Source organism: Polyodon spathula, chromosome 3 (genome assembly GCF_017654505.1).
Source record: "Polyodon spathula isolate WHYD16114869_AA chromosome 3, ASM1765450v1, whole genome shotgun sequence".
Lineage (NCBI taxonomy): Eukaryota > Metazoa > Chordata > Actinopteri > Acipenseriformes > Polyodontidae > Polyodon > Polyodon spathula.
This window is the reverse complement of record NC_054536.1, coordinates 7,792,237-7,816,303: the sequence shown is the minus strand read 5'-3', so window position 1 is coordinate 7,816,303 and position 24,067 is coordinate 7,792,237. Positions and strand designations below refer to the sequence as shown.

General features: G+C 37.2%; 3 protein-coding genes across 16 annotated transcripts in view; 2 read left to right on the top strand and 1 right to left on the bottom strand.

The window, feature by feature from the left end:
- LOC121312092 (amyloid beta A4 precursor protein-binding family B member 1-interacting protein-like) overlaps nucleotides 1-3,095 on the top strand; it is a 36,258-nt gene extending 33,163 nt beyond the window's left edge. Inside the window, exons 12-14 of the mRNA XM_041244110.1 lie at nucleotides 232-340; nucleotides 1,019-1,110; nucleotides 2,278-3,095. Of these exons, the coding sequence (XP_041100044.1) occupies nucleotides 232-340; nucleotides 1,019-1,110; nucleotides 2,278-2,760 (684 nt within the window). The 3' untranslated portion in view covers nucleotides 2,761-3,095. The remainder of the gene's footprint in view (nucleotides 1-231; nucleotides 341-1,018; nucleotides 1,111-2,277) is intronic.
- Nucleotides 3,096-12,267: 9,172 nt separating this feature from the next.
- On the top strand, nucleotides 12,268-20,925 carry LOC121312081 (all trans-polyprenyl-diphosphate synthase PDSS1-like). Its single transcript, XM_041244101.1, has 11 exons — nucleotides 12,268-12,499; nucleotides 12,765-12,802; nucleotides 13,177-13,309; nucleotides 13,632-13,762; nucleotides 14,285-14,426; nucleotides 15,575-15,686; nucleotides 15,776-15,885; nucleotides 16,007-16,087; nucleotides 16,556-16,669; nucleotides 17,119-17,199; nucleotides 18,821-20,925. The coding sequence occupies exons 1-11, from the start codon at nucleotides 12,329-12,331 to the stop codon at nucleotides 18,959-18,961; spliced, it is 1,254 nt and encodes a 417-aa protein (XP_041100035.1). The 5' UTR covers nucleotides 12,268-12,328; the 3' UTR covers nucleotides 18,962-20,925.
- Nucleotides 20,926-21,051: 126 nt separating this feature from the next.
- The window catches only part of LOC121311952 (abl interactor 1), a 38,371-nt gene continuing 35,355 nt past the window's right edge, over nucleotides 21,052-24,067 (bottom strand). For 3 of the 14 annotated variants that reach the window (XM_041244082.1, XM_041244085.1, XM_041244093.1), the window contains 2 exons: nucleotides 22,573-22,758; nucleotides 21,054-22,109 (listed from right to left, as the gene is read on the bottom strand). In XM_041244082.1, the coding sequence (XP_041100016.1) occupies nucleotides 21,934-22,109; nucleotides 22,573-22,758 (362 nt within the window). In that variant the 3' untranslated portion in view covers nucleotides 21,054-21,933. Of the gene's footprint in view, nucleotides 22,110-22,572; nucleotides 22,759-24,067 lie in introns of all 14 variants that reach the window. The other 11 variants (XM_041244075.1, XM_041244079.1, XM_041244061.1 and 8 more) reach the window with 8 other exon arrangements.

Genomic DNA, 24,067 nt, shown 5'->3' with positions numbered 1-24,067 from the left:
AGGCTTTTTAAAAATGTTTGTGGACTGTTAGGTTAGATGTGTAGAACATACAAAGTTGGTTGCATATCTGTGTGGAGTGGCAATAATATTGTTATTAATAGAGTTATGGCTATTAAACTATGTTCTTATCATATCATCGTCAAGCGGTACAAAATATATTTTTTTTCTCTAAATTAATATTTGTTCATGTACATAAATGTGTTTTTGTTTTGTTTTATTTCTTTCCCCTAGTATGGAAAGACAATGTATGACAACTACAATATAGCTGTGCAGAAGGCTGGACTGGCATCAAAATGGTCCAACCGGAGCAATGTAGAATCGAAAGCTTCTTCAGGAACAGGTAAAGCTATTGCAGGAGCTGAGACTGGTATTTGTTTGCATGATGTGTGATTAGAGGGTAATAAGGTTGGCGGTATTCTTGGATACATAGGTCTGCTATCTGTGGGTTTGCAACATTGAAATATTAAAGTAAACCACCTATCTGTATAATGAATTGTGGATAGCCTAAAACATAAAACCAATAATATCAGTGAGTAATCTTGTCATGATTCGTTATCATCAGACCGGGTGCTAGTCACAATTCTAATTTTGCAATTCGTAATCCATTGCAATCACATTGGAATGGTAGTTGTAGCTGAACCTTAGCACACCTGCATGCATTTCATTATACCATCTCATTGATCAATTACAGTTCGATTATTCATTTCAATATACCACATCATTGATCAATTACTGTTCAATTATTCATTTCATTATACCATCTCATTGATCAATTACAGTTCGATTATTCATTTCAATATACCACATCATTGATCAATTACAGTTCAATTATTCATTTCATTATACCAATCTTATGCTAGTAATTTCAACCACTTCTGTTGACCCCATTTGTTTGAAGAAAAAAAAAAGTTATATTGTAATTGAACAGGTCTGGTTGCTGTCTCACGTCAGTTGATGCAGTAAAGGTGGTATTGCATCATCAATATCTTAGAAAGTTCTCCCATTTTGTTAACTGCAGCTGCTGTTCGGGCAAATGGACATCAACGTCAAGCGCCTCCCTCTGTCAGCACAGCCTTTTCTGAGGCTTGGCAACGAGCCGAAATGACAAAGGTAGGAGGAATACCAATCAGATTACAGTGTGCACCTACAGATTGTTTAATTATGTTTATTACAGGGCATGTGCCCACAGTATGAATGATACTGATGCTGGAGGCACCAGCTGATTCAAGAGCTATCATCATGGTTCAATCAGAGTGATGTACAGCAGCTGACACAAGCCCATCAACAAGTTGTTAGAGACTGCAGAACACTGAAAGACAGCTTTACACCATGAATCAGTAGACTGGGATCTCATGCCCATTTGAAACCAATGTGCATACTGTACCAGGGGGTTAGCGTTGTGTGCATACTGTACCAGAAGGTTAGTGTTGTGTGCATACTGTACCAGAGGGTTAGCATTGTGTGCATACTGTACCAGGGGGTTAGTGTTGACCTCACTCTAGTTTCATGTGCAACAAAATGGCAGGTATGAGGGGGCAATATAAACACAACGTTTATATAGATGTGACAATTTCAGTCAAAATAACAATTTTCTGAAATCTGGTTTAGCAAGTATTAAGGTCAATATTCACAAAACTGCCCCCACCTCCATTTTTTAGACACTTAAAATTGGGTCTGAGTCTGTTCCTTCCATTAAATTGAGATCACTCCCATGCGGTGCACTAATACAGTATGTAATTGTATATTCCGACATGGAAAATACAGTACCTCAGACATCATTTGAAGTACTGTCTTCGTATCTGCATGGGTGTTTGCCCCAGCTGAAAAGTCTTGTATGTAATGAAATCAAATCTAAAATGCTTATTTTTCACAAACACATACCCCTTATTCAATGTAGCCCCAAATCCCTTAGCTCACTGTTTCACACGACATGTAATTTGACCTAATGGTGGTCATGTGAAAAGGAGTTAATTTCTGGCCAGTCTGCTATCGATAATTATTCTGAATTTGCTGAAATTGCTGAATTAATTCAGATGACATTTATGGATAAAGCAATTGTGTTTCCAAACCTTATTTCCAAAATAAAAAAAAATAGTATTAGTACCTGTACTCAAAATGAAGATAACTGAATGATGCATTCCCACTTGTTATAAGGATAATGGATATGTTACAAGATCATTTTAAACGTACTGGTTTTTGAAGAATGAATACACAGGATGTATTTTAATAATGATTTTAATGATTTTAATTTTAAACACCAATTTACTTTTTTTAAAGGATAATAAGACGAGTGGTGGGGGGACCCCCTCTTTTCTGCCTCCACCTCCCCTAGAAGAGGAACTGCCACCGCCACCACCTGACCCCGTGTTGAAGATGCCCCAGTCTAGCCCTAAAGCACCCCCCAGAGTGGCCCAGCAGTCCCCAGGCATCGCACACAAACCACAAATCTACTTCCCTCCACCGCCCCCCATCCAGGACGACGAGTACCTCCCTCCACCTCCAGATGACTTTCCAGAGCCTCCCCCTGACTTCCTCCCCCCTCCACCCCCAAACCCAGTGGCTAGTTCCGGGGGCTCTGCTGCCCCAACCCCTCCTGCTCCCCCACTCCCCCCTCCGGTGGCCACTGCCCCTCCTCTGAAGAGAATTGGACCCCCACCTCCCATGAGGACCACGCCTATCTCACCAGCAGCATCCAGCTCGGGTCAGCCAGACTTCATGTCAGAATTGATGAACGCCATGAATAAGAAAGGCAAAAAATAAGGAGCTGCATAGTAAAGATTAGTTGAGCTAAATAACAGATTTTAATTTCACAAAGCTATTTCAAAGAACTGTTCTTTGGCAATTTCAAGATGTATATAGGAGGCTGCCAGGCACTTGCTTTTGATTTTTTATACTTTTTGTGTCTCCATTCAAGGTTTTCAGCATCAAGTGTCTGGCAACATAATGCAAAATCATTTTTACGTTTTCTTTTTTTACAAATCATCCTTATGAGCTGGACCCCTAGTACTTGGTGTACAGTATGCAATGAATTATCTGAGCTGCAAATATCTGTATAATATGCTCTCGTGCTTCCACAATAAAGTGTATTTCAACGACGTATTGTAAATGATTAAGTTTACAGTTTAAATTTGTACATTTTGATCCTTATATACAATATCCTTACAGACACTTGTTGCTTTTTCAGTTATTGTTTTGTATGTTTGTCAGTTTAGAAGGTTGTAGATATTCCTGAATAACTGATTCGAGCTGGCCTATAAACAGTCCCCCTTTTATGACAATACAAATAATTGAATGACATCCCAAAGACTGAAAAGGAATCAAAGACTGTTATCAGAATAATGACCACCCAAGCTGCTGTAGAAATAGGTGCACATTATCTGTCAAGATATTTTTTTCCTCCCATGACAATCTTGGTTGTACCATAAAGTAAATATCTAGTTTCTCCCCCCACCTCCTTCCTTTGCACATTTGCCAGACAAGTTACAGCAATGTGTACTTTAAATCATTGTACGGTAGTATACAACAAAAGAATAGGAAGGTAGAACCAAGCCTTTTTTATTCTCGATCTTTACACTTTATTTCATGTATATATTTTCATAAAATACCTTCAAGGCATTTTAACACAATATATAATGCCACCTAGTGGACATTCATTTTAAATATTTTTTTTACAAAACCTACAAAACTTTTGAAAACCTGACAATAAAATATATACAGTATATTAATCACATTTCCTCATTTTATCTGAATTGTGCCCACAGTCATATTCAAAAAGCCTAATAATGTGACATAAAATGTAACAGCCCTGAGAAAAACAATGAGACTTAATAAACCTGTATTGATAGATTTGTTGAAACCTTAAAGATGTTTCAGGGGTGCTAGGATAATGCACACCACCATCGCAATTGAGTTTAATAAAATCTAGAAATATTTGACAAACTATGCTAAGATTTTACCTGAGACCTCCTTTTTTCTGTTATTGCTCTGATTCTGTATTTTTAAGGGAGTACACGTTTTGGTTCCTCAAGTTCCTTTTAACCTTATCATCCATAACTTCAAACCACTCATATCAGATTGTAAAGTTTAAACTAGATGAAACTAAGTAGAGAAAAAATTTGGCTCATGCTGTCTTGAATGTAATATCTGAAATGTTTACCTACTTTCTTTTTCTTTTTTTTTAACCTAACCTGTGTAACACAAACACACACACACAGACTTGCGAAAGCTGCTGCCTTGTGTCGAGTACAGGGTTTAGCGCCTCTCTGAGCTTGTCAAGGTTGTACATCCCAGTATTCGCCTGGTTTCCTACTTTATACCTTCCTTCATCATCAGAGGTGTTGGGTACAAAATCTGTGGAAGAAACGGCAAACTTTCTATCTGCAGGGTCAGAATGAATAAGCTTACATCTTTAAACATTTCAGACATTGTTTATACTTCACACTCAAGCAGTGTGTACTGTAATCCATATTGAGATGAGAGCGCTGAACAAACAGAAACACACACTGTATCAATGACATCATACAGAGAGCAGGGCATGAGATCCTTACCAACAGGAACAGCTTGTATTCATAATGAATGCATTACCAGCAGACACCTGACCCTGTACACTTAAAGGAAAACCTCACTAAATGAACACTGATAGACACTGTTTGCTTCTTTATTTATCTGGGAATATCCAGACAAAATCATACATAGGCGTTATAGGTGTAGGAGTCATATTTTGTAAAGTGCATTTTACACAACGCGATTTAAAAGCATTTTGACAACATGCCAAGAAAGGGATAAATACTGCTTGATTTTTTAAAACATTTACACCTCTGGAGAATAACCTTGGTTAACCTTAAAATAGGTGGTTGATTCCAAATGGATTCTCTAGTCCAGTACTGTAAACTGCTTCAAAACCCATCTGTGGCTTATCAACCCCAGCAACAGCAACTTTCAATTCCTTGAAAATGATTTTTAATGTATCTTATGAGTTGTACCGCAATATCTTTTAGATAAAAACTGTGATGAAACACGAACATAAAAGGGTCTGGTTTACATGGTTTCTTCTTGACATGGTTTAGTTACCAAAAGATGTCCTCTACTCTATGCTGTGGCTGTCTTAAGGATAATTTCCCTACTTAAAAGCAACAATATTTTACTAGATCTTCGCAGGGACTGTCACTTCCAAAGTGCACACAACACAAAGTGGTAAAAAAAAAAACATGATAGATTCGCTCAAAGATGCAAAGATTCACTCAAATATTGTATTTATTTGTATTCTTTTAAACAGGGATAATTACCCTGTGGAGCCAAATATATCTAGGTCTTATCTTATTGCAGCCATTGAAAATCAACATAAATGATCATAAAACTATTTTATTTTTAAATACAATGAGAATGTTGAAAATGTACACCAATTAGCTCTTTGCATTTTACTTACTGGGATCGTATGACTCCATAAAGCCAAAAGAACCATAATCAATCGTAATTGAGAGCAAACTAAAGTTGTCTGTGTTGCACACACCTGACAAGGAAATGTGTTTTTTGTTAGCAAATTGAGATGAATAACAGTTTTTTTTTCTCTTCAATGCATTTGTATATTGTCAATTGAATTATTTATTAAAAGTAGACAACAATTCATTATAGCTATATTTATGGTGAAGAAGAAGAAGAAGAAGAAGAAGAAGAAGAAGAAGAAGAAGAAGAAGAAGAAGAAGAAGAAGAAAGGTGGGGGGGCAGTCTGGAAGAAAAATGTACAGATTATTTGAAATAGAAAAAAAATGCAAGCCTATTGTAGTTATTTATCGGCTTCCTGGAATACTGAACCCTAATGCTATGTTTCCGTTACAATGGCCTTGGCTTTTTAAGAAATGCTGCTTAAGCAAATGTATTTAAAGCTCTTAGATTTTTTTAAATGAGCTGAAAGAGGACGTTCATACCAGTGCCAGGCAGCAAGGCCAAGTCTAATTCAGTCCTACAGCCAACAGATGTCAGTGTAGACTCAACCTAGAATCACACAGCATAAGTACTTAGCAATAAATAATGAGTAACTTCAGTACAAATGTAAAACATACTTTAACTACAATATATTTTCAGGACCTCAGCAATATACAATACATGTTATCAGTGTATGGGTTCCACTGAATGAAGAGTAATAATGAAATGCTAAACAATACACTGTAAATGCTAGGTTGTAAAGCTGTGAGCTACAGTTTATTTAGATCATGAACACTGCATGAACCTATAGCTCCCATGTTAATTTAAATCTCCAATTAAAATATGAAGCCTCCATTATGATGTAGTTATTAGATTTGAAAAGAAGATATTTTATTTTAGCCAAGAGCAGTTTCTATTTGCAAATCCACACACACACACACACACACACACACACATATATTATATATATATATATATATATATATATATATATTTATATGTTGAATATCAGTTTTTGATTTGATGTCAACAAAGTAATGTAGTTCATTAAACATCTCAGTAAGATGGCTTTGTTGCGATCTCAAAAGGCATTTAAGGATTTAAACATTCAGGTCACTGGTGTACCGAGTTTTGAGAGCCCCCTGAGCACTACACATCATTATTCCTTTCTCATACTCACCAGATACTTATCTGAGTCGCTTACGTGTACTGATGGGAAATGTTCATTTATCACAAAGTTTAGTAATTTCCTGGGGGTAAACAACAGTCACAACGTAACACACTGCCACAATGTTGAGAACCATTCTTCAGTTAATGCAGCCTGCTACTCTCTGGGTTTGCTTTCCAAGATGAAAGACAGTCCTTCCAGAGTGTTTTAAACACAGACTATATCAATACCCCTGAATGTTTCAGTCGCATGGCAATGCATGTCATTTTTCATTTTTCTGACTTTGATAAATGATTATCCTCCAACATGTATTCCACAAATAATGCAAAAATCATCAGCAATGACAGAGTGGTGACCAAGGCACAGACCAAGAAAGATGGAGATAGAGACAGTACTGAAATGCACGACAACACCAGCAGACCAGATCAGAAGACTTGTCAAGAGAAGCTTTCATGCAGTAGCAAGGGCAGATAATAACTGATCTTGACAGTGATGATACAGCATGAAGTAAAGTCATTTATATACTTGACAAGATTCTACTTGCAACAGCTTAAAGCAGCTGACATGGATACTGTGTGTGTGTATGAGTTAGTGATTTTTCTTTACATTAGCAATTTCATTAGCATACTATATTTATTTAAATCAGACCCTGAGAGTTAATCTACCGATGTGCTAGTATGCATACACTAATTGAGAGCCATTGGAAGCAGTGGTGTTTTTGAAAACAACAAAGGTTCTACACTATTATGTTGAATTTAGTCACACGTTATTAGTGACATGTTGTAACTTAACTAACCCCCACATACCTCTATACTGCTGTTTAACCCTTTACAGGCCACACTTTTAAAGTCATTATCAAAGAGTTGCCAGTATAAATATAATGAGCAGTTCCAGGAGAGATGGAATCACCACTGTTATGGCCTTTGCTGGGTCTGAAAATGCCTCCCCAACTGGGATAAACATTGTAAATTAGGCTTGTCCTGCAAACTGTTAGCAGCAATGCAATACAATCTCGTTAGTCGATTAAACTTGTGGATGTTCAAAGACGATTTTGATTTTAAAAACAGGTAATCAATTTAAAATACACTGATGTATGTTTTCCAGACAAAATGAACAAAATTTGAAACAATAACTGATTTTCCATAGAAGTTATTAAATACAGTAGATGCAAAAAGAATGTAGAGTATATATTCTTGATATTGAAGTGATACAGCCATCTGAAATGCATTTATATCAGATAGTTTGTATCCGATGAAAACGGCGCCAAAAATATGGTAAGCTGAAAGCAGCTCGACCTTTTGGGGAGAATATCAGCTTGTATCGTATTTATTTTATTCACGGGAATATGAGCTGCAAGCAACTGGTTTACAAAGGCGGAAGGCAGGCGGTAAGTTACAGTTCCATACAAGCACACCACAAACGCGTATTATTATTATATCTACCTCACATCAAGAGGAATCACAAGGCAGGTTCAAATCATCAAAATCTCTTAATTACGAAATGACATTGTGGATCTGTGTTCAACTTGTTCCAGTCTGAGGGAGAACCAAAAGCTTTCCTTCCAGTATTACATCTCACTGTTATTAAAATATTGAGTTTCACTGAATGTGGACTGACCATCCTCCAACCCACCCACAAGGCAGGACAAGGGCAGGACACTCTGGGACTTGCTGGGGAATGGGGGAGGGGTGTGTGTGAAGAGCTGGCCTTGGGATGGCTATGTGTGTAAACACAAGGGGGAGGACATGTGACATAGCAGAGGCTCTGCACACAGGTGCACGGGTGGGTGGGTGTGCATGTGAGTTAGGTGGCCGGTGGCCATCTTGGTGAAGGGGGCTGGTGAAGCCACATGGCATTGTTTAATTGTTTGATTGTTTGATTACTTGAGTGTTTGGAGTTTGAATGGAAAAGTGTGGAATGTGGCCAGGTGGTGATTGGATGATTGCAGGTTACATACAACTGAATTGTCATGGATCTGAGCAAACATGCTGACTGAAGTAAAAACTTGCAAGCATGTTTATTAACACTTTGTCAATTACATGCAATGCCTTTAATACACTTAAGACAAGCTATTCAAGGACTCAAGCCGCATGTTATTATCAGTCAACACTAGGGTGTGGAGGGGAGCTGACAGATTTAGTGTGATGAATGAAGGTCCTACATAGCTTCTGTGGGTGGGTGAGGGCAGAACAACTGTGCTTCTCAGCTTAACTACCAGGAATGAGAACTGGATTCTAACTCAGCTGTTTGAACCAACCACAGAAATCTCAACAAGACTACAATAAAAATAAAGCTGTTTAACTTGGATGTTAACTACATATCAGGACTGTTCTTCTTACCCTTTTCCTTCTTCACATGTCCATTATAGAACTGGTCTCTCCATACCACTTCATTGCTGACAACGAGGCTGCAAAACAAATACAACTTTTCATATCAGAGTCTGCCGCTCAGAAACGTTTCCATTCAGAAGGATGCTGCATAGCAGCTTGGATACGAAAGCCGGGCTCTTTTAGAAAGTGTCTTTAACCGGGATAATGACGGATTGGGTCTGGCATGAAGAACTCAAAGCAGTCACTTCATTGACGGATTATGTTCTATGCACCTACAACACGTAAAGTGGTGAAAAAGACTATGATTGAGTATGAAGACCTTCACTTGGGTTCTGTCTAGTCAAGGACTCCTTACCTCGCAGCCTTGCTCGTGGGAATCCACAGGTAATGCATGACCTCACTGCAGAAAACTCCCGCACTGACGAGCGTATCACCGCTCGCCCATCTCCATTCCTGCAATACAGGCACTTTATTAGAAACCATGTACCTCTGTTGGCTCAACTGATCAGCAGCATCTTTCTTACACTGCCACTACCAATTATCTAAGCAAGATCAAGCAGACAAATGTTTAGGTCTAATAGGCTTTTGCTCACCAGTTACAAGTGAACTGTTTGGACCTACCAGAAACTGCAGTGGAGAACTACTGGTTTAGATCATTGAGTCAGATTTTAACCCATGGCTTGTCAATATATCTTCAACACTTCTATAAATATTTTAGTCTGATAGTGCAACTTTTCAGATATATAAAAGTATGATTTAAATGCATGATGGTGTGACCTACAGTAGGGATAGACTATTTTGCACTTTCAGCACAACTGCTGGAGATCTGGGCTACCGTACTCAATATGTGACCATGCAACATACTTTAAAGCTCTGGCAGATAATTAAGGCAATAAGCTGCAAAGTGTCTGGTGCCTACTAGTATGTGTGTTGAAAGTGCAAGTTCTGTATGTAATCTAGGTTCATTTGAACTATAATCTATGTGTATTCTACCCATATCAGTATAATGCGTCTCAACCCCTTAAAAGTAAATCAGACAATAATTATATAGAAACAATATTACTGATATTAACAGGAATATGGCGTCTTTCCTGAGCCTTTCAGCTGAATCTCCCATCTCTCACCATGTCTGCAAAACAAGATATTGGTAGCAAAAAGAGCTACTGTAGATTTATTTTAATAACACACACACACACACACACACACACACACACACACACACACACACACACACACACACATTCATTCCGATCATTTGCATCAATTCATACCTGCAGTTTATCTTGCTGTTCGCTATGGCCAGGCCACATGAGTTGCTTACATGTTTATATATTCTCCAAGTAAATTAACTCTCCCATCACCCAGATGACCAGCCCACAATCCAAACTATGGAGGAAATAAATAAATCAAATATTATTTAATCTATTTTCAAAATGATTTTATATTTCTGTCACTGAATTAGGACAAATAGAGCCTATAAGAATGCAAAGGCTCTGAATTTAAACATATGCCAATGCAAATGGTCTTCTGTGGCGTCCCAAATTACTTGAGCGTAGCATTCCTGCAGCAGAATGTTATGGATGCTAGCTTCTGTTGACAGTTCATAGCCTTGTCTCCATTTGCCACATGGATTGGGTTGAAAGAGATTTGATATGAATCCTGGTCATTTCTATGTGCATAAGACTGATACACATGTTTTACAATTGATAACTCATAAATTATACTAGGAACTGGACTGGACTGGATGAGCTGAGTAACCTCCTCTGGTTCGCAAATATTATGATATCAACACGATTTAAGCTCTGACAGTAGCTCTAGTGGAGAAGTTACCTAAATAGCATCCAATGTGAAGGACGCTGGAGTTGAGTTTTAAATAGCAGATTGCAGAAAATGAATGATATTATCAGGAAAATATTGGAGGTAAGTAAATTCATTTGTAAATGGCAATTAATTACACAAAAGCTGATTGACCTGGTTGTAGAATACATTATACACTAACTGTGCAGGATCAGACTCCACCAGCCAAATAGTTCTGCCAAAAGATGCTTCTCGCCAATGAACAATAATATGTAAAATGCATGTAGGCAATTTTTCACATTGAATTCAATATATTGTTTAGTTGCTGTACCTAACCCTTGCTGAGCAGGTTAAAATGAAACACTGCAAGCTATCTTTGAACAAGTGTGCTGTATTTTTCATTGGCAATATTCAAGAGTTTAACCCTTTATTATCTTATTGCTTTTAGCTGGTGGCCTATGAGCAAGAGGTACTGATCCAGGCAGCAATTTTCCTCCACTGTGAAAGTAGATGAAGTCATCTGTTTCTGCTGCTGAAACATCCCAATCTAATATATCCTCCAGAACCTCCTGCAAAACAGCATGAGAAACAGCATAGCAATCAATCCCTCTCCGAACACCCCTGGCCCCAGTTAGATTGGATATTGGTGGTTTTACAATATGCAGAACTCACAGAATACCATTCCCTACATTCTTTAACCCTGAATTATACTAAAGAATGGTCATGTTACCTTCCACCACTGTTGCAGGGTTCACAAGATACATATGAGAGTCCACAATGGGGGGCTGTAGGAGTTTTACTGATCTTGAAATACATTAGACACCTTCCAAAGAACAGAAAACATAGTTTATATGCTTACCTTTGACACTGCAGCAACTTTCAATGGACCTTTCAGCACAGTAGGCTGAGCAACAGAGAACACATAATTCCTTACAGTGTGTACAGAAATATATCTTACAGGATCCAGTGGAAATACAGCTGTGAAAATGAAAGCAATTTATATTTTTTAAAACTTCATGTCTATGTACGTAATCGTAATCTACTAAAAACTGCTATTGCATAAAATACAATAAAATAAAAATATTTGCTTGGCCCAAAGAATGCAAACAAATACTGTACCACATACTACAGCACATTTGATAAACATCACTCTGCATTATTTTCTTAGTGATGGCAAGAAACCACACCCATCTAGTTTAACTTAAAGTTCGACCTAAGCTTTAAAGCTTCGACAAAAACTTTAAACATTTGGTAAATCGTTATATAGCAAATTTTTGTATATATATATATATATATATATATATATATATATATATATATATATATATATATATATATATATATATATATATATATATATATATATATATTACTATCAAAACCACTATTCATTATTTCAATTCCCCTTTTTAACGTATGTCTTTATTTTAAAGATATTTTGCTAGCGTGCCTTGTCTGCGTGGTTGTGTCAGACTATTCACACAGTTGATTGGTTTATGTATTTATATTTTGCTTCCCGTTCTGCCCGCTCCACCCCTTTCGGTTGTCAGGGCTGTTCTGTTTCCTGGTGAAAGGTGGCTGGCTGCTGGGTGGTGGTGGTGTGTGAGAGGACATGGCGCTGCCCTGGAGGCAGTGTAGCTGGTGCATGTTTGGCAATCACGGGGTGACATTAATAAACAACCTGTGTCGCACCCAACAAAGGACACTAGCCATCACGGGTGTGTGGATTAGGAGGACGGGCACCGTGGCCATCCTGGGCACCACTAACAGCACTGGATGCGAGGTATGGCGACCAGTATGGGGGATCAGTGAATTTCATTGGGGAAGTGAATTTGATTCTACACCGGTAACGGCAGGTACAGAGTCAGAGCGTTGTACTAATGCTATGGCGAGCATATGATATCCATGAAAAGTCATGTTTCATAACTTCACCTATTTCAAACACTCTGATTTTTGTGCCTATTTGAAATCACTAGTTGACGGTGAGGCTACAGTTTGGAAGGGTCAGCCCTTGGCCACACCAACTCATTCATTCTTTTTAATTACAGGCTGTAGCTTTTACCAAGAAACCGAACACTCGGTGGAGGTATGTTTTCTTTAACATATTTTAAATTGTTTCTGATCGAATGTACCGTTTTCTGCCCTAATAAAAGCATGTGCACACTTTCATTTCAAATAATCATTACCTCAAGTATTATTAGAAAATAATATAAAGTAAACGGAAATTATCGTAACCACCACAATGAAAAACTAAAGGTTTCTATGGTTATTTTTTTCCGATTGGTTACAAAGATCCCAAATATGTTAATGTATTGTTTTTTTTAAACTGACTGATTCTTTAAGTTTCATCATTTTGGAGATTTAACTGAATCTTAACATCCCTACTCAGAGTGAATATAGGGCATGTTTGAAGCTATTGATATGTCATTTATTTATATATTTAACACTCTCTTTTTGTAGGAATAGCTTCAGATTGTTTCACACTATGCAAAATAGATGTTGCTGCAGTAATGTGAGTAGTGATGAACAACTGAAGGACCCCTTCAAACTTGTTCAAAAAGACTTGAAGAATCTCTGTGAGGACATTAAAAAGGTAAGCATTTCAGTTGAACAGTTTTTATCCCATGGTTATACACAATGTTAACATTTATCAGAGCATACTTAAATTCTTTTGGAACTGACTAAATATGGCGTCCAATGAGCGTTGAATTGCCTCCTAAGATATGCACATGGAAAGAAAATAGCATAGCTACAGTGTATACCCTTAGCCATAGGGCACCAGCGATAAAAGATTATAGACATGAAACAAATTGTGTGTGTGTTGGTGTAAAACAAACATACCAAAAAAAAAAGTAAAAGTAATCATTCACATCAGTGGATAAGCTTTGTTTTTACTTTTTCAATTTGATTTTCAGGAGCTGTTTGTTTCCAAAACAGAACTGAAATCTCTGTGTGATTATTACTTTGATGGAAAAGGAAAAGCTTTCCGACCAATGATTGTGGTGCTAATGGCTCGTGCATGCAATCTTCACAGCAACAGAGACAGGTAGGCTGTCCTGAACTTAGTTTCCACATGCTTGCTGTGCATCCATGCCTGTCAGTTTCTGTACTCTTCATTGTGCCGAGGGGCAGGAGGGTGTGTTAGTTGGGTTTCAGAGCAAAGTTGACTTGAGGTGCATCTGCTTGTGACATGGCTGTCTTTGTACGGATTGCTTTAACTGGATAATGTGGTGTAAAGGGCCCTGTATATGTCAACTGCACATGTGTTCATGTTAAAGTAAACTTAATGTTTTAGTGTCACAGCCCACTGTTGGGGTACTGTTTCTCATGATCTGCAGAAACTACTGCTGCTGTGCTAAAACTGCAATTTAACTGTGAAGAAAATCCAGCAGCTCATTGGTATTTGCAGCAGTTCTGCTTGGTGAGCTAATTAAATAATTGTTGATTATTGTCCAAGTCACATAGTAGTGCAATATAGACTAAGATCCTTCTTGTCAGGCACACTATCTTGCTGCCCTGCAGTAAGTAATATGATTTGACAACTGTTTTGTTTTTTCTTTACCCCAAGAGAGCTGCTTCCAGGCCAGCGCTCAATAGCTATGATCTCAGAAATGATTCACACTGCAAGCCTCGTTCATGACGATGTAATCGATGGCTCTGACACCCGGAGAGGGAAAACCACTGTGAATGAAGTCTGGGGTGAAAGAAAGGTGAAGCTACTTTTACATTAAAAATACATTTAGCTAAAGATTTAAAAAGACAAAACAATGTTAACTTTTCATTGCATACTCACCGTATAAATATAAATATTAAAAATAAATGTAAATTTTACGTTTGAGACATCACAAGTTTTATTGTGCGCCCAATAATGTCACAGTTACACTTGGAATTGATCAAACTTTAATGGTCCCCTCATACAGATTATGGATGAAAGCCGTAGCGATGCATTACTGACCCACTAGGTTCTGAAGGCACATAGCCCTATTCGCAAAACAGGACTGTTTTTAAGGAATGTTTAGGAAGGCAGGCACCCGGACACACAGGAGCGGCAACAGTAGTGTCAGCAGCACACCGCAGGCTGTGTACTTGAATATAATTTACATATTGGACAGAAGTTTTGCATCACCTAGTAGAATAGTAAGATGCAGACATAATTTAAAAAAAACCCTATATGAACATAATTTTGATATTTTCTTTAACATCATGCAATCTAAGAAACTACAAAATGGTATCTCAAAAGTCTACAGGAATCTAGTAGTACAGTATTTCATGTTAGATTTCAAAATGTCACATTTTTCAGTTTTTGGAAAACTACAAAGCGATATGTAATTGAGGTGTGTCAACGTAACATTATTAATTACAAAACTTTTAGCTACAACCGTAGCTGTAATGCCCCCCCGTATAATCTACTAAATAAAAACACTGGTTTGTTTTTCAACTTTGTTTTTCTGTCATCTATATGCAGGTATATGAAATGAGTGATCTTTGTTTAGCAAAGAAACATACAATACGTTACTGACAGCAAGTATCCTTTTATAGCCAGTTATTTCATAAAATTTATGAACTACAGAATTAGTAAAAAAAAAAAAAAGACAGGAAGGGTACTTATCAGGGGTGTTGTATGAAATACTGACATTCCTGTCCTTTCATGAAGTATGGGAGGGATCAAACACTTCAGGGTGCTTGGACACCTCCATGGACAACGGTTTCATTCATGACTTTTCCTGGCAAGCACGTGTTGTCAGCATTCGGCTGTGATTGGTTAATCCACCGACGGTACCGTGCGGCAGCCAGAAGAAATTGCTCTGGATTTGAATTAAAAAAAAAAATAGTTTTAATAGCGCTATTTGTTTCACAGGCCATACTTGCAGGAGATTTTATGCTCTCTGTGGCATCTCTGGCACTGGGTCGTCTTGGCAACACCACTGTGGTATCAGTCTTATCTCAGGTCATCGAAGATTTAGTACGGGGTAAGGAATTACTTTATGGTTCCTTTTTTTTTTTTTTTTTTGCACCTACTGGTAATATCTCATACCCACAGTACTGTTTTATTTTTTAGGGGAATTCATGCAGCTGGGTTCAAAGGAGGCCGAGAACGAGCGATTTAAACACTACCTCGACAAAACCTTTAAGAAGACTGCCAGTCTTATAGCAAACAGTTGTAAAGCAGTATGTACGTTCTGTCTTGTCAACATTTAAAGAGGCTTTTTGTAAAGTAACAAAAAAATTCAAAACATTTGAAGTCCAGTTTAGGTACATCTAGTTGATTCTCTCTTGTTTTTGTTGAAAGGTGTCTCTTCTTGTAAGCTCTGACCCAGCGGTCCACGAGATTGCTTTTCAGTATGGAAGGAATGTAGGAATCGCATTCCAGGTAATGAGTCCAACTTTAGCAGGATCTCCATAAATGCAGCAGTTGTTGAATTTGACAATATAATAATGCGTATAATAGGGTAATTCTCCTTTTTTTATTTTTATTTTTTAAAGCAATTTGTTTATTAGTTTTTGTTGGGTTTTTTTTTTAGTGAGTTTACAGTGAAATCAGCTGATATTTTTGAAAATTAACCTTTTAATTCAAAGTCTTCATTACGATATCTGTTTTGCTGAAAAACATTCCCCCGTGGGTTATGGCTCAGCAAAGGTTTCTACTGGAAGTGACCACTCCTGACACAAGTGCTTTTGCTGGTCAATGTATTTATGCTTTAATACTCCATTCCACGTGCATTACTGACTGCAAACCTGAGTCATGTATGAGGTTTCTATGACCCTTCTGACAGAGATCATTGTCTGCTATTGTGTCGGTAAGTAACTGAAAGTTTTAAAACCATGCTTTATATTCCAGCTGGTAGATGACGTATTGGATTTTACATCTTGTGCAAATCAACTGGGAAAGCCATCAGCAGCAGATCTCCGGCTTGGTTTAGCCACAGGACCAGTCCTATTTGCTTGTCAGCAGGTAAGCTGCACCAAAAAATCAGAGTATAGTTTGTGTGTGTGTGTGTGTGTGTGTATATATACACACACAAGAAAATTATATATATAATTATATATTTATTTTTTTCATTCTTTTTATAATTATTTTGTTGTGGTAAATGAATTTGGAGATTAAAGTGGAACGGTGTCTAGCAGAAGAGAACCAAGCAAAACAGGCTTTTAGGATCTCCCCAATTAAACAAACAAAACAACTTGTCTTCATGCTGGGGTCAGGAAAAGCAACAATGGCTGGATAAACAAATTCAGAGTAAAATGTTGAAGAAAAGTCACTCCAAACATGGATTTGTAACCTTTTTTTAATAAACATACATTCATTTAGAATAATAGTTGTGCAAGTAGGAAAGGAGAAATCAGGGAACATGAACCAAAATAGATGAGATTTTTTGTAAACTTATTTCATTTTTTATAAAGTTTCCAGAGCTCCATGAAATGATAATGAGAAGGTTCAGTTCAGCAGGAGATGTGGAGCGTGCCTGGCAATATGTACTGCAGGTAAGAACTTGTGTGGAAAAAAAGTCTGTTTAAAAAGAAGTCTATTACACTGGGGTGTGCAACATCGAGACTTCCAGTCCCGGGCTGTTTTACTTGACATATTTGTGCACATGCACTAAAGTTAGGGCTGTATTTCGTATGATCATTTCAGGATATAATTTTTTGTATTATTTCTGTAGAGTAATGTAGTCTTATTGTTGGGTGGAGTTTGTTAAAGGACTAGGAACATGCATATGCAGAAAGTTAACCTAAAGGGCATGTTTTGTTTACCCAGCATACGTTAATATTAATTTTATACCACTGTAATGCTAAAATCAGACACAGTAACTATTTGAATACTTTCTATTTTATTGTAGCAGGTTAAAAGCAGTAGATATAATAAACACATGAAACATACGTAAATTAAAATCAGGAGGAATACAGGGGAGGACATGCAGTTGGATACAGAACTGCTTAAAAAAATAAAGTAAAATTGGCTTAGGGGGTGTACATAGTGGGGTACCGCAGTGGTCTGTACTTGGACCCTTACTGTTCCTCATTTATATGAATGACTTGGACCAAGAAATAAGGTGATTATGCATGTTTGCGTTTTTTTGCCACTGTTTATATCAGTTATAACAGATATAGTCTGTCTCACCAATTGTATAGGGCTGCAATACAGTTATGCTACACTTTTGCCATGAATTATAATCACTTGAACCAGACACCTAAACTAAAGTGTTACCAATACACATTGCAAGATTGTTACATTTGTAGATGATACCAAACATGGAGAAGTGAACTCTGAAACTGCAGGCAAGTTAATTCAAAGAGATTTGGAACTTCTCTGTAACTGAGCACACTCATTTTAATGTTAAATGTGAAGTATTGCACACTGGGTGTAGTAGTCCATGTTATAGTGTATGTATAGGGATGAAAATAGAGGACAAAGACTTTGAAAAAAAACTCTGGGTTATAGTGGTGTCATCATTAAAAGTATCTCAATGTGGTGATGCAATTAAAGCACATGTAATGTGAGGCATTATTGCAAAAAGTGTGGAATACAAGTTGAGAAGTTTTGCTAAGCTTAGTCCTAATTAGACCCCACCTAGAACACTGTCTGCAGTTTTGGTCACCTCTTCTACAAAAAAAGACTGAACTCAAAGAGAGAAGGACAACTAGGCTGATCTCAGGACTTCATGACAATTAAATCTCTTCAGCTTAGAAAAGAAAGAGAGGACTTGAAGTCTTTGAAGTCATAAATGGTCTAGAAATAGTTAACCCAAGACAGTACAAGTTCAGCACAGGAGAGAAGGACAGAGGGGCAAAAATGGAAGCGGAGTAAAAGTGAGTTTAGAACAGAAAGTAGGAAGCAATTTTGTTTTTACACAGAGGATTAAAAATGCATGGAACAACCTCCAAGGTAAAAAAAAAAAAAAGAACCTGTTGTACTTTTCATATATGGACATGCACAGCTTATCCTATTTTATCTATTAAAACTTGTAATGGCACACAACTCCAGAACTGGAGTTGCATATTCTTTACCCACCAAAAATGAACAGGAGACGTCTTTGTATGCACTGTATTTCTTATGTGCAGTAGCAGTATTAAAATGTTGCATCTCTTTCTCCCCAATTCTTAGAGCAATGGTGTCCAACAAACTACCTACCTCGCCCGGCGTTATTGCAAAGAAGCTATCCGACAGATCAGCAAGCTGTCTCCTTCCCCAGAGAGGGAGGCTCTCATACAACTCACAGAAATCATTCTGATTCGTGACAAGTGACATCTGAAACTCCTCTGTCCAAGGCAGCTATCTCTCTGGACAGTGCCTGCAGAACCAACAGTGGTTTGTCCACAGTAATGGAGTAGAGGGGGTTTGTAAATATTCACCCAGGACTGAAAGAAACATCTCCGGATTACAAATCTGCACTGTTATTGCCCAAAGAAAGATTCTGCTAATCCCATTACTCCAGACAGAACACGTGGGCTTTTTAAAATCAAGGAAATCAGGTGGTGGTTTTGCGTGGACTTGTTTACATTGTTCTATACAAACCATCTAAACTGCAAGACCAGTGTGGGTGTTCTGGTCTGCTTACACTGACATGGTGTACATGTTATAAATTCACAATTATAACAAAGGCCTTAATTCCTCAAGCACCAGTATAATCAAATTTACATAAAGCCAATATTTTTTAATTACTGTTCTGCCTGTGTCTTATTTAATTACCACAGTAACAAATGTATATAGGAGAATGATTTATTATAAAAGACTGTACAGAAACTTCAATTAACAGGTTATATACAAACGAAAAGGTAGAAAATTATTATTTTTTTGTTTAAAGAAAAGTTGTTAGTTACAGAACACTTAACGTTTATTATAACAAAGCAAACAGACAACAGGATCGAGGCATTGTTAGCTGAAAGCCAGAAAAGTTAAAAGTTAGTGGTCATTTAAGACCTGAGTTTAACTTCTAGCGTTACGGCTGTATTTTCTTACACAGCAGGTCCAGATGAATTGTACAAAAATGTGATCTGTGAAAAAACTACAGCTTTTTCTAAATCAAGAGTCAAGATGATAATTATTTGGTTAAAAGGAGAAATGGTAAGTTTAAACAAAAAAAAAATGATATAGGCTCTCATACAGCTCACAGAAATCATAAATATAATCATGTTTTCATTTTTGTTTCCTATCCTGTATGGCCATGTCACAATATTCTACTGTGCTCACCAAGGTAACAGAAAAGTATGGTATAACACTGGTCTACTAAACACTAGGCATCCCAGTCTTTTCCTGTACATCAGATTGCTTCTCCTTGTCAGTAACACAAGACTGATGATCAAAATACATCTCCATTTAAGTCTTAAAACAGTGGAATTGGTTCAGCTTATTTAATATGGCACTTTCATTTCACACAAATTGGAAAAAATCAAACAATTCACAAATACAATGTTGATTATATTAAGGTTAAAAAGATTGCAAATTGTCAAATTTCAGGGTAACTCATGGTCCATGATTAGTGCTAATCAGGCTCTGAAATCAGCAGATAATTTACAATAGCAATAGGTGCGCTATGTGACATTAAGTTAAACTACTAAAACTTACCTTAAAAAAAAAAAAAAAAAGTAAACAGTATCACTGCAATAAACTGCAGCAGACCTTGACATTTAGTGCTTGCTAGGCAATCCTCACTGTACAAGTCATTGGACAGTATAGGAGGGGCCTTGAATTCACTTTCACATTCATGGCCTTGTTTAAAAAAAAAAAAACAATAGGAGTCTTGTACTAATTCTCACTGCGTCATTTACACACCATTTACACCATGCTCTGACCTGGTATGTGATGGGGGACTACTGTATTTAAACACACGTAAACAATTGCAACAAGTCTATCTGTTCATTTCAGGATAGTTTACATTATATATAAAATGTGTTGCTAGAATGAGATGTAATAGCCACGGAAAATAACACATGAAAATAAAAGATGGGAGGGGCAACAAACAGGTGTAAAATCCAAGTACTTTAATTCTGGTCCACTAGACTGTTCTGGTTTATGGAATGCTCGTTGCAGCATGGCAGTATTTCAATTTAAATTCGGGAAATCAAACAGTTCCATGATACAGATCAGGTAAAACCCAGAAAGATCCCACAGAGCATGCTTACACTTACAGCCTCCAATACAAATTGTAATAATTTCAAAATGCTAGCACATTCTCATCGGATTTGTTCCTGTTTTTCAGGGTAATGGTTTTTAAGGGTAAGGGTTGAAAAGATTTAGAGCCAAGGGCCTAAAACTAATTTGAATGGTTAGTATTTCCAAGTCAATATTAGCACAGAATAAGTGGGGCAAAAAACAATTCTACACACCCTATATATATATATATGTATATATATATATATATATATATATATATATATAAGTCAAACCCACAAAGCCTGGATTACATACTATGAAGCCACATTATGCAAACTCATTATGCAAATGTAATGATATCAAATGCTGAAATACAAATTGGAGCACATAGAATATAAGACCACCAACAAGTCCACAACAATGCTTTAGACACTTCATTCAAAAAGAACATTGAGTGCAGCGCTCACTGTAAATATATTACAACAAACTGGAAGCATAATGGATAAAAAAAGTATAGGTTACCATACATAAATTCTTAATTTGTATGCATGCTTCAAGCAAATTTAAAAGTACAATTCAGGAATGACCATTAGCTTTAAAAAGGTAATCTGACCTGCATTTCCACTCGCATTCTAATAACATAAAAAATGCATTGGTCTAGCTTAGTGTCAGTTACCATGCTGAATTGAGAAGAAAAACAAAAATGAATGGCACAGTTTAAAACCTGATTTATAAAATATACCTCTACATATACACTCATGGGTTAGGCTGGTCAAGACATTGTGAAAGAAACACCCATTACTGACAACCTAAGAGACAGCTGCTCATATTATGTACAGCCACGTAGTAATATGACAACACCTGCCTACTGACCATTAAACACATTGTAAATAAGCATGTTATCAACATTCAAATCATATCATGTTGCACCTTAGCATACCTTATTCTCCCCAACCACCCCTGTCCAACCCAAAAAGTAACCCAGTAAATAGAATTTGTATTTGCAATTTAAAAAGCAAAAGGAACATTCTGTCACATCCTATGCACTTATCCATGCGTTTTAGGTCAATGAACTTTGTCCAGATATGAGTGAATAAATAGGGTCCCCACTAGAGATGCATCTCTCAATCTGCATAGTGCATGATTGACTCAACATAATTCCCAGGGAACAAGCCAGTGACTCCGTTGCAGTTGCCTTCATACCAGCCATCATCATTCTTCTTGATGATGTAAATAATTGCACCTTCATTGAAAGACAGCTCATCCTCCTTGTCCTTTGAGTAGTCATAAATTGCAACAACTACATTTAGAGAGGGAAATAACAATAATACAAAAAAGAAGTGTTAGTTCTTTGGGTGAAGAAAAGCATAGAAATATTCTCTCTACTTGAATGACATTCACCTTTTTGTTCCATTCAAAACCAGCACAAAGCATACCGCCCATAAAAAATGCAAGCAATGGCAAAAACATCTTGAATAAGCAGCCACAAATGTTCAGTCTTTTATGGACAGGTTTCTTTGTGATAGAGTATGTGTAATTAATAAATTAATCCATTAATACACACAATACCATGATGCCTAAAGGTTTAAACAGAAAGACATGTAGTAAATGACATCAAACACGTTCAGTTACACCAAGGCATGAAAAACATGCAAGTACCTCCACTGTTTGTTTTCAAAGGCACTTTCCCTTGACAAAGGTGTGTTAAACATAGCAAAGTGTTGAGAAGTTTTATGTATTTATTCACCCTGCTTACTGCTCACCTTTCTCAATATAGCTCTTGGGTGCCCAGGCTGGGTCTCCGTCAGCATAGGGATCGCTGTACTGCACCACAGCAGCCTCCTCGTCCTCGTAGTCAGTTGGTGGGGGGGGTGGAGGAGGCGGGGACTCATCAAATATGGGCATGTCATCTGGGGGGGGCGGAGGAGGAGGGGTGGGGCTGTCCGCAACTGGAACAGAGGGCAAAGGGTATTCCAAAAACCACACATCAATAGGCAAACCAAACCAGGAGAGGAAAAGTACTGTACTACATAGAAACATACATGCTCTGTGCATTCAGTGTAATTGCAGCCATCCATCATGAATCCCCATGCAGGTGTGGAAAAGCAACAGGCTGATAAGTTTGTACTTGGGCTAGAAGAGTTGTTAGTAAACTACATTGACAGTTTAGTTGTTGTAAAGAGTTTTCCTGTACAGGTCTGCCTATCAGATCTCGTTGATTTCAGAAATAAGACGTGGATATTAGTTTATGCATGGAACTGTATTTTATGATTGAGCGTAAAGAAGAGTTTCTACATAAAAAATAAAAAAAAAAATCCAGAATAGTGGGGCGAAATTATATTGTACTTTTTCAAAATCAGTCGGTTTGCTTATTTCCAAAGCTCACAATAAATTCTGCACTCCTGTATCTGAAATGCCTGAAGCTCAGAGCTAATCACAGAGCTGCTCAGTGGTAATGAAACTTCCACAGCTGTCCCTTTAGTGTTTGAAATTAACCCACTCTTCTGCATTCTGAACCTGTAGCAGCTTAAACAGCTACACACACAGTATCAAAATTTAATTAAACTTTTTTTTTTTAAATCAGCACATTAATTGTACATGTAAATCCCATCCCAAAGCAACAGGATCTAAATTTAGAAAATATGCATTAACTTTGTAGTCGATGAAAAACACACACTTGCAATTCTGTTTACCTCCAGAAGATGGCAGCCTGCTATGTGTGTGCTGCTGTAGTACGTAAACTGACTTCTCTAAGCCATTTAAAAAAAATAAAAATGTATTGAAGTGTGCTCTGTGAAGCAGGTATAGAATTCAAGAAAGTTTAGTTCTCATATCATCATTCTGCATGCAATATTGCCACTGAGTCCCCAAAACACTTGAGAGCTGTAACTAATGTTATTCACTAGGGGGTGAAACTATGGGGTTTGTTAACGTTTGAGGTTGATCTAACTAGATAGGATAATTTATACAGGACTGAGGTTTGGTTTTGTTTTGCTTGCTTTTTTTTTTTTTGAAAACCAGTTGAGTTAAAAACCATTAACCACATATGACTTTGTCATCTTATCTTTTAATTGCCTGGCACTGACAAAGAGGCAGGTTTTTAATTTGTAATATTTCCATAAAAACGCACAATACAATCTACCGGCACTATTGCATGTATTAAAGGCAATATGCATCGATCAGAGAAATGTTAGCTTTTAGTCGTGAGATGTAGACGGACAGTGAAAGGAAAGTTCTAAACTAAAACGAGAGAAAGAC

What these genes read in the sequence shown, in the direction of transcription:
- LOC121312081 (XM_041244101.1), top strand. Translation starts at nt 12,329, where the DNA reads ATGGCGCTGCCCTGGAGGCAGTGTAGCTGGTGCATGTTTGGCAATCAC. An exon ending in AAACCGAACACTCGGTGGAG is followed by an intron (nt 12,803 to 13,176) that starts GTATGTTTTCTT and finishes CTCTTTTTGTAG; the next exon opens with GAATAGCTTCAGATTGTTTC. An exon ending in TAGCAAACAGTTGTAAAGCA is followed by an intron (nt 15,886 to 16,006) that starts GTATGTACGTTC and finishes TTTTGTTGAAAG; the next exon opens with GTGTCTCTTCTTGTAAGCTC.